The sequence below is a fragment of the Podarcis erhardii genome (assembly GCF_964252035.2).
Source record: "Podarcis erhardii genome assembly, chromosome: 8".
NCBI classification, from domain to species: Eukaryota; Metazoa; Chordata; class Lepidosauria; order Squamata; family Lacertidae; genus Podarcis; species Podarcis erhardii.
This window is the reverse complement of record NC_138499.1, coordinates 25744697-25755348: the sequence shown is the minus strand read 5'-3', so window position 1 is coordinate 25755348 and position 10652 is coordinate 25744697. Positions and strand designations below refer to the sequence as shown.

The 10652-nt window shown below is 42.9% G+C and overlaps 1 protein-coding gene across 1 annotated transcript; it reads right to left on the bottom strand.

Moving 5' to 3' along the window:
* Positions 1 to 509: 509 nt before the first annotated feature.
* On the bottom strand, positions 510 to 9899 carry CFAP418 (cilia and flagella associated protein 418). The gene is made up of 6 exons (XM_081874797.1): positions 9578 to 9899; positions 7907 to 8006; positions 7243 to 7313; positions 5254 to 5319; positions 4120 to 4215; positions 510 to 3725 (listed from the first exon to the last, which is right to left on the bottom strand). Exons 1-6 carry the CDS (start codon positions 9748 to 9750, stop codon positions 3566 to 3568), a joined length of 666 nt encoding a protein of 221 aa, XP_081730923.1. The 5' UTR covers positions 9751 to 9899; the 3' UTR covers positions 510 to 3565.
* Between the last annotated feature and the right edge of the window lie 753 nt (positions 9900 to 10652).

Genomic DNA, 10652 nt, shown 5'->3' with positions numbered 1-10652 from the left:
GTATGAATGTTGATTTGAAGCATCCAGCAAACCAACTTGTACAAGTCAAAGCCGGGTTGACCAAAAGCTAGTATGCGCTGGGAAAAACATGGAAAAGGAAGATATTTTTGTGAATCATCCTGGGGCTAGTTCATATACTTGGCCTGCTTGCAGTGGGATGCTCTTAAACCCTGAATAGTCGCTGGAAGATTTTGCAATCCCATTCATGGAGTTTTCTCATGGCAAACAGTTCAGGTATCTTATTCGCCATGAGCAAAGGGTTCATACAGTATAAATAAGCCCCCCTTTCAGCAACTCTGAGGGAGGAAAGAATCCTATTTGGCTTCAAACGTGGCATTGTGAAGCCCTCCCTTCAGACTGCCTATGTAGGTCAACCGCTTTCCCAACAGATGGCTCAGAACCAAATAATCAACTCTGTCCATGCCCACTTAGCCCCTAAATCCTGCAGGTTTCAGAGACCTGAGCTGCCAACATTATCGAGAGAATGAAAACTACAGGACTGCAGGGGATAATACTGTGCTTTGCATTTATAGTGTGTGTTTTAATTTTAAAAACCAAACAAAACATCAAGTACAACTTCCATTGTCAGAAAGTAATACAGGTAGGAAAGAATAATATGTCAGTGACTCACACAGAGCGCGTAACAGAAGATCAACCAGGTAAGTCAAATGAAAAGCAAATAATATCCTACTTTGAATACCACCCCTCCCAGATTCAGTTATCAAAGTGAATTAGCTTTGCTTTCTTTTATGTTCTTGCTCATTTATTATGACACTCAACATTTTTGTATTCTTACGAAGGGTTTCAGCTAATGGTTTTAATGAAGGAACCAATAACAAAGGGAAAAGGGGACACCCCTGTTCAGTTCCCCTATGAGTTTTAAAACTCCGTCAACCACATCAGTTGACGTGGACTCTTGTCATTATTGGACAATACAGAACTCTGATTACCTGTGTAGAATATTTACCAAAATTTATTCTTTCCAAGACACAAAATGAAAAGGACCAATGAAAATGATCAAACACTTTATGGGCACCTAAACATATGATACTTAATGTCTTGTGCTGTGTAAAATGTGTAATATTTAAAATCTTTCAGATATAGTCTGAAATATTTTAAATTGCCAATTACTGTTTCTATTTCATCTACAGTCCAAGTCCAGATCAGATCCTTTTCTTTAACCCCCTCCCACCCCCCGAGTTGAAGTCCTGTTTAAGAAGTCAAATTGCTGTACTTGTTTGTAACACACTGAGGCACAGGTCAACAGTGTATATAGCACCTTTTAGGCTTTTGAAGTTCTTCAAGCACAATAGTTCAGTAATTCCAACAGTAACCTGATAAGACTGGCCTGTGCTGTTCTCCACATACTGCAGATGGTATGTGTGTAGGACCAGTACTTTGTCTAAGGTCACCTAGTGAATTTGTATCTGAGCAACCTCCTGGCTTACACTGCACAGAACTAGCTCTTAAAGATGATAGAATCTAGTGGTGATTGCTGTGTCAACCACTGTCTAAGTCAGGGATGCCCCCCAGATGTTGCTGGACTACAACTCCTAACTTTCCTGACTGTGGGCTAGACTGATGGGAGTTGGGAGTCCAACATTTGGACTCCTCATTCCTGGTCTAAAAACACCTTAGGTTCAGCCAGCTATATCTGGCTAGGATCAGTCACACCAAACCCTGCCTCCCATCAGTAACCAATATTTATATTCACTCCCAACCCCATCTCTCAATAATAATGATGATGATGATAATAATAATCAGTATTTATATAGTGCTGTTTACTAATTATTCACTGGGTTTCACATTCCATATTTCATAAATACCAAACTATGCATGTGTTTAACATTTCATGCATGTGTTAGCTATCAAGACACCATGGGGGCCTAAAAGAACAAATACAACAGGCAATTAATACATGAAATTTAACCAACTTATTCAGATATGCCAAGAATACAACTTTTAATGACTCTAGCATTACAGAGAAATTAGAGGGAACGATTTCTGCCTTGTGGACTTTTAGATTCCATATTTTGGTTTAAAAGAAAGTATATCCAAGTTATTTATTCTAAACAGATTACCTGGTCTAAAAAGCAACTGAAATTCCTTGCATAGGATGATGTGTTTTAAGATCGTATGAGCAACATTTTTTTTCCAAATGTGCTATTGTTTCCCACATTCTGAGTACTACTTGCTTGCTACAATTGTTTATGCTTCAATTTGCTTTTAAACTTTCAGTGCTACAGAAAAAACTCCTGGAATAGTGCTACACGTGTTGATTGAGAAAATAATTCAGGATCAGCTAAATCATACAACTCAAAATCATACAACCCTGCTAAGTCAACCTCTGAGCAGACCCACTGAAATCAAGGGAATTCAGTTATGCAAGTCCAGTTCATTTCAATATGTCCACTCTGGGTCTGACTAACACTGGGTATCACCCATCGGCTCAATTCTTTTTTTATGATGGAAATGGGGATGCAAAAATCAACCACTTTGATTATATTTGGTATTCCGATACAAAGATTAAAACATAGAATGTGGATGCACTGACAGTCTCAAAAGACAACTGAAATAGACATCTAACAACAGTTTTCTGATAACTTAAAACTTGCAGAGTGCCAGTGAAGGTGGAATAACCCTACACCTAATAGGACGTTTACCCTTGTCCCCCGCAAAGAAATACATTGATTTTGAATATCATTGCAAAAAAATTGTTTAGGCTCCGTCACAATATCATTTACACGAACAGCTTTGAGTGGCTCAATCCAATGCATTCTACTCAGAAGTAAGTCCTACTGAATTCAGTGGGACTTTGTTCCAAGTGAGTGTGAACAGGATTGCAGACTTAAGGGAGTGGAAAAAGCGCCACCCTAGCTCAACTCTGGTTATGTTTACTTAGAAGCAAGTACCACTGTGTCCAGTGGGGCTGATTCCTGGGATTACATGCATGAAGACTGCAGCCTAAGGACCTGGCTCACAACTAGAAATGAGCTTATTAAAATGCTGGAGCTGTCGTGTCATTTTCCTTCCCATCGCTGGACTGTCCAAGCTATCTGCTCTTGCTCTGAAAGCAAGCTTCAGCATCCTGCTAAAACAACTCTGAAATAATATTAATTTGGAGATTGGCTCACTACATACACATGTGCAGGTAAAAAGCCAAAGCCAAAATATCCCACATGCATATTCAAAAAGTGTTCTAACCCAAGTATTAGCTTAGGCAGATTTCTCTTTCTTTTCAGGTGTATCTCTCGCTTCTACATTTGTGGGATGCCTTCTAGGACCCGGGCCTTGTTTCCTTTCAGCTTCACTCCCTGCTGTGCTGCAAGTACTCAACAGTTCTGCCAGCCTGGTCCTCTAGGCCGAGGAAGGTCTCCGGCTTACTATGTCCCCCCCAGTTCCATTAGTTCACAAGGGAATTGCAGACAAGGCAAAGTCCAGAGTTTGTATTTGGATTATCAAGATCTAAGTGTACACGGAACACACTCAATTCATCACTCGTGATGCCGAGCAGTGAACAGATGGTCTTCATACAGAAATGAGCATGTGAATGACAAAGACAACTTCATTCGACGTGTTTGCTGCAAACCCAGCGGAGCTGTCGATCCACAGTGAGGTCTGTTAATTCATCTATTGATCTCCAAGTGCACTGACAAGCATAGGCCCTCGATCCATTCTTGGTTTGCATCTTCGTCCTCAACTTGCGGAATTCAGGCATGTTATTCCTACCAATCAAAAATATTCTATTTCAACAGCGTTCTTGTTTTATTATGCTTTTACATTTGTTGGACTGGCTGGGGCAACCCAGACAGATGGATGGGATGATAACAACAACAACAACAACAACAACAACAACAACAACAAACCAACTCCCTCAGAACCACACAGCCACAGAGTGGAACAAAGACAAAGATACTCTATCCTTGTCACTGAAATGAAAGCCTTTGGGTATTTCTGCTATAGGCTTTCCCCCCAATCTATGTACTGAAATATCCATACCTGCAATTCTGCAAAGTTGATATCAGAACATTTACGGACCACAACATTTATATGTTACCCCAATACCATATAGGTCACATCACACCAAATATTCCTATCAATATTATCCGCAAAGCATACCTGAAAAAGAGGTAATCACATGACTGATCCCACTGAAAGTCATTGTATTGCAAAACGCGGAAGTCACATGCAGTACACCGCAGCTGATCACAGGTTCTGTCCAAAAAAGATTACAAACATTATAGATTAAACACATGGAACAGTTCAATCAACTTATTTCTTAACTTATTAAACTTGTTCATATTATCCAATCTCATAATAGGTGCATTTCTTAAATCTTGACAGAAGTGTAAAAAAACTCACAATTTAATAAACAGCTGTTAAAAGGAAAGGAATATTCTGTTTCACATTTCCTATCCTAACTCACCAGAACTAGACTAACCTTTAAACAGAACGGTTACACTCTAAGCTTTCAGTGCCACTGTTTAAAACTAACCTCCACTAAATAAAATCAGTTCTTACCATTCAATAAAATAAAACCTCAGTTGATTAAAGGCTGCAACTCTGGTATTTACTAATTCAATTTTCACCCTTTTTTCTATGTATGGGTAAAAGCTTGGGTGCCTCCATTTTACAGGAAGAATTTAGCCTAGGAAAAATCCTTATGGGAACTGACTTTTATGGCACATCACAGCTGATCTCTCACCACTTCCCTCCTTGCAAGAGGATCATGTCTGTGAAACTATGTGAACATATATCCAAGATCCTCTGTGTTTCTGATTCATATGCTTCTTTAACATGGGTAAGCATGATCTGTACACGCAAATGCTGGTGGTATACAGAAATCTAAACAAACATAGGCTGAATCCTGCATGTGCTGGGGGCTTTTCTCACCTGCCTTGCCACTGGCTGATGCAGCTGAATAGTGAACTCAGACTGACTCCTTGTGGCTACAGACCACACGCTGAGATAACTGTGTGCAGCAGCTTGGGTGGGGGTGGAGAGGGTCATAGATGGTGCAAAAGCTCCCAGGTTCAGTCCCAGCCATCTCCAAGAAGGACTGAGAAATGCCTCTGTCTGAAACGCCAGAGGGTTGCTGCCAGTCCGTGTAGACAATACTATGCCAGATGGACCAACAGTCTGATTCAGTATAAAGCAGCAGCTTACAGTATGTTCCTTCCTAATATAGCAGTAAGAGAAACATGAAGGTCTCATAATGCAATTGCCAGTATTTATTTATTTTTAAATGCCTACCTCTGAGAAATATTTGTTCCTATACCATGTGGCGCGCTGCTTCCACCAAGATATACAGGGCAACATCTACAAGAAATAAATCGGAAAGCCTTGAAATAGTTGTGAAGAAGAAGAAAAAACCCCACCTTAAACCATTTGCCTGCAAAGTTTGCATCATTTGATTTCTCAGGTGTCATTACGCTAGTGAGCATGTGTACCTTTTCAACAAACCTTTTGTTTGTAGAACTATAGGGCAGGACAATTCAGAAGAAATGGTAATATTATTATCTGCATGATATATGTATCTTGGGGGCAAAAAACCCAACTGGAAGGGAAATACAGTGGTGCCCCGCAAGACGAATGCCTCGCAAGACGGAAAACTCGCTAGACGAAAGAGTTTTCCGTTTTGGAGGTGCTTCGCAAAACGAATTTCCTATGGGCTTGCTTCATAAGACGAAAATGTCTTGCGAGTTCCTGCGGGGTTTTTCCCCTCCCCCCCTTTTTCTAAGCCGCTAAGCCGCTTATCCGCTAAGCCGCTAAAAGCCGCTAAAAGCCGCTAAAAGCCGCTAAACCGCTAAGCCGTCAATGGGCTTGCTTTGCAAGACGAAAAAACCGCTAGACGAAGAGAATCGCGGAACGGATTCTTTTCGTCTTGCGAGGCACCACTGTACTCCAGAACCTGCAGGATTTCTACCAAACACAACAGGGACTAGAAATCAAGCAAACATCATAATCAACATGGAGCTTTAAGTTCTGAAAAGCTATTAAAATTCCCCCATCCTCATTTCATGTCATATTCTATATAGTTAAAAGAAGAACTGATGTGACCATTTCTTCATAAACATCAACTGGTGCTCCCACATACTCACAAAACTGTCAGCATTAGGGAGACCAGAAGCTAAAGAGTAGAGCATAGCTTGACAAACACACATGCTGAAATTCCATCTTCCGCACAGCTATTAAAGATGTAGGAGCCTGTTCTCTTTTGCATCTGGCGCCCTAACCAGCAATAATGCAACAAGCAATAAAATTCTGTCCACTGAAGACATAGGGTTTGATCCATGCTATGCTAGTTGCACTTAGGTGTCATTGAAATCAAAGTGAAAAGTTAGCAATGATTCAAATGAATCTGCCCTTTCTTCTTTGCTGTCCTGTACAGTGGTACCTCAGGTTAAGAACTTAATTCGTTCTGGAGGTCCATTCTTAACCTGAAACTGTTCTTAACCTGAGGTACCACTTTAGCTAATGGGGCCTCCCGCTGCTGCCACTGCCATGAGATTTCTGTTCTCATCCTGAAGCAAAGCTCTTAACCTGAGGTAGTATTTCTGGGTCAGTGGAGTCTGTAACCTGAAGCGTCTGTAACCCAGGGTACCACTGCAGTTTGAAACTGCATCCCGGGTAAGACTCTTCCCTCTAATCCACCCTCAAAATACACATACCCTATATGGATCTTTTGGCAGAACTTTCTCGTTTCCATGTTGAACATAGACAAATTTACTTCTGAGAAAACATACACAGTTAGCTTCTGATGAACAGTGATATCCTAGAAATAACTATATGGAAGTACTCTTGTGTTCGATGGGGTTTAGTCTCCAATAACCTGGCATTAGATTGCAGCCTAAACCTATGCACATGTAAATGAAATAGCCATACAATTCTTCCAATTTGCCCCTGCCTTCCCTTCCACTGTTGTTTTGCTTATCCTGCACTTTAGATTGTAAGCTCTTTGGGGCAGTGACCTACCCAATGATGCAATGTAAATAACTGATTTCAATGATTTCAATGAGAACTAATTGATTTCAATGAGAACTAACAGCAAAAAAGTAAATCCCACTGAGTTCAATAGGACTTACTCTCAGGTAAATGTGTACAGGCTTGCAGTCTTAGTGCAACTAAGTCACTCTTGATCCAACCCATGCATTCTTTCGTTTACCGACTGTCAATAGAGTTAAGTTGAAATTAGCTGTTTACTGTTCAAAGCCTTTACTCACTCATGTGATTTTTACTTACCTCTTACCATGAGCTTGAACGGAGGTAGTTCTATTTTCAGATGCAGGGCTAGGTGACTTAGATTTATGCTTCTAATAAAGAGAGAGAGAGATGGGGACCTCTTAACACAAACCAGCAGCACGGCCAAGTTTCCTGCTTTTGTTTCCAAATAACAAGGACCAGAAGTCTACTCGAATAAGAAGGAAGACAGAGGGTAGAAAAGCAGCAAACAACATGAGGGCTTCACAAATGGCTCCCATTTCTGCAGGCAGCTGCAGCAAAGATACATGGGGAACCACACTGCTCCATCAGTCAGGCAGTATTTTCCTTCCTCCAGTAAGGATGTACCCATTCTCTTAATGTGAACTTTGGGTTCTGGACTGGAGTAAATGGCTCTGGCTGATGCATAGGACTAGAAATTTTAATCTGATGTGACAACTGAAGCAGTGTTAGCTTTATTCCAGATTAGGGAATCTAGAACACTTTTTCTCTGCTTCCTTGGCTTTGGTTCTACCCACCACCACCATGCGGCCCTGACGGATTACTCCTGAGGGAAAGGTTGTCTATTCTTACTTTAGACTTCCACCACTTTCCCTTTTCATCTGGCTTTCTTCTTCAAAGGTTCTGACTGACACTCCCCCCCACAACTTTCCCTTTCCTCAGAGGTTGCTTTGTCTTGACCTACCACAAGATTTTTGGCATAGCTGTTTTCGTCGATGATATCTTTAATTATGTCATCTATGTCTTCTTCTTCACTAGCACCTTTTGTCAACACTTTGGAAAATCTGGAAAGAAACGGAAGAGGAGCATCCTTTGGTAAGTTTATTTAGAAGATGCTGACCAAAGTATGGGGACAGCCGCTTCAAACACTTAAAACTCCTGTGGCAATTGTCACACGTGAAAATGAAACATTTTGTCTCCAAGTAACCACAGTGTCAAACCAATCCATTCTCAAGGAAATCAGCCCTGAGTGCTCACTGGAAGGACAGATCGTGAAGCTGAGGCTCCAGTACTTTGGCCACCTCATGAGAAGAGAAGACTCCCTGGAAAAGACCCTGATGTTGGGAAAGATTGAGGGCACAAGGAGAAGGGGACGTCAGAGGACGAGGTGGTTGGACAGTGTTCTCTGGTTGGACAGTGTTCTCGAAGCTACCAGCATGAGTTTGATCAAACTGCAGGAGGCAGTGGAAAACAGGAGTGCCTGGCGTGCTCTGGTCCATGGGGTCACGAAGAGTTGGACACGACTAAACGACAACAAAATCCGCAGCGTGCACAGTGGCCAAACACAGTTTCCCACAAAGGTGACAGGAAGCAAAGATTGTTCATCCGTGATACTTGCTACTTATGCAAGCCTGCCCAGATGCTTAGAAAGCTGAGGTAATTTTAAGGTGTTTTAGTATTTTAACTTTTGCACGTTTTAAAGCAGGGTTGTGATTTTTTATATTTTATTTTACTGTTTTATCTTCTGTAAACCGCTGTTAGTTTGTTTGTTTGCAGTGCCTAAGTTTTATGAAATTAAATAAATAAATAAATAAATAAATAAATAAATAAATAAATAAATAAATGCACAGACTGTAGCCTGCAACTGTGGCTTGAGATGCATCTTCCCTGGGTTTGACATAATTCAGTGGAGAAGTTGGTGGAAGGGGAAGAGGGGTAAACTGTCTGGGAGATAAGCCAGAGGGGGTGTTGGAGAATGTTAAAAAGATGCAGAGGTGGGGATAGTCTGAAGGAATTGGGAAACGCTGGTGTGTTCATGCAAGCTAAGAATCTGGCAGCAGTAGCAGCTGGGTGGTCGCGCGTCACGTCGCCTGGAAACGAGGGAGGGAGTAGTAGAACGGAGAGACTAAGCGGCACCCACAGAGGTAGAACACGCGGAAGAGGCGCGCACAACCCTCATTTCTGGTTTCCGCTCGAACACGCTCCTGTGCGGGCCAGGAGTATCATCATACGCAAGAAAGGCAAGGGAAAGGCATGTTCCGCCGAAACACTTCTTTGGTGCCCTTGCTGTATTTTCTTCTTTTTCTCTGCATGGGTTGCCCGAAGGCTGAGCGGGTGGAAGGTGGGAAAAGCCTGAGTTGCGCAAACGGTTGCATGCTTACTCGGAAGTATCACTTAATTCAATTGGGCTACTTTCATAGTAACTTCGCTTGGTGAGTGCAACCTAAACACGCTTAGAAAATGAGGGATTTTAGTTTTAAAGGCTTCGGAGCTTTCTGAAGTTTGCACTACACGCTAACAGTGAATCGGAAGTGTCGTTAATATTTCTCTTTGAAACTGCGCTCCCCTTTAGGGGCACCTCGGAGGGGCGGGGGGAGAGCAGGAGGAGGAAGGCGCGAGCATGCGCAGTGCTCACCTGGCCCTCTCCCCCGCAGCGGCGGCCTCGGCCTCGGCCTCTTCTTCCTCCTCGCGGAAGCGGTTCCTTTTCCGCCCCTGGCCCGGCCGGCCTCGCTCCGAACAGTCTCGCCTCGAGAGGCGGCAGAACTTGTTCTCCACCTCGTCCAGCAGCTCATCCAGGTCGTCCGCCATCTTAGCCTCTCCTCACGTCTCTCACCCCCCCTTCCCCTCGTTGCCATGGTAGCGGCGGGGGGGGGGAGAAGGGCGAGGACAGGCGCGCCCCGCCTCCTCCGCCGCCACGTCTAAGCCGCCGCGGAGAATGGTTAAATAAATTAACAAAACCTATTCCTTAAAGTCTGGGATTGAAAGTTAAAAGCAGAACGGCACATTCACGAAGCACGTAGACAAAATTATTTTTCTTTGTCTCGCACGTAGTCGGCAGGATTCGAACCTGCGCGGGGAGACCCCAATGGATTTCTAGTCCATCGCCTTAACCACTCGGCCACGACTACAGAACATACGTGTTGCCTCTTGCACAACAACTGAGCTCACTTTGGAATGCAACGTCTGCCTGTGCAATGTCTCCTGTTAGGCTGCTTCGCCGCCACAACCGCCTAAAATGATTTAACAAGATTAAGCAGAGTTAAAATATCATTATAAACATTTTGGCAGACATCTATAAGGATGCAGCGTGCAACAGAGAGCACTGGGGTTTGGCTTTCCAACAAGAGCAGTTATAAATTTATTCCCTAAATAGCTTTACAATGGGCATTTTTTTTAAAAAAATTGCTCTTTCGAATTGATACATGTTTGTTTGGTCTTTTGTTTTACGACAAGCGCAACCCCCTTTTTTATTCTGTACCGAATCGCAGTTATTCACCCTGCTGTCATATGACAGTCTCCTACGTTTTCTTTCTCTTGTTTGGACCACAGAGCATCTTCTAATGCTTACTCGGAAGTAAGCCTCGTCAGTGGCGTAGCGTGGGGGGTGCAGGGGGGCCCGGCCGCACCGGGCGCAACATCTGGGGGTTAGGGTTAGGGGGCGCAAATCCACGGGTTAGGGGGCGCAAATTACTTGCCTTGCCCCGGGTGCT

What these genes read in the sequence shown, in the direction of transcription:
- CFAP418 (XM_081874797.1), bottom strand. Translation starts at nt 9,750, where the DNA reads ATGGCGGACGACCTGGATGAGCTGCTGGACGAGGTGGAGAACAAGTTC. An exon ending in GCTGCGGGGGAGAGGGCCAG is followed by an intron (nt 8,007 to 9,577) that starts GTGAGCACTGCG and finishes GTTTCTTTCCAG; the next exon opens with ATTTTCCAAAGTGTTGACAA. An exon ending in GCTATGCCAAAAATCTTGTG is followed by an intron (nt 7,314 to 7,906) that starts GTAGGTCAAGAC and finishes TCTCTTTATTAG; the next exon opens with AAGCATAAATCTAAGTCACC.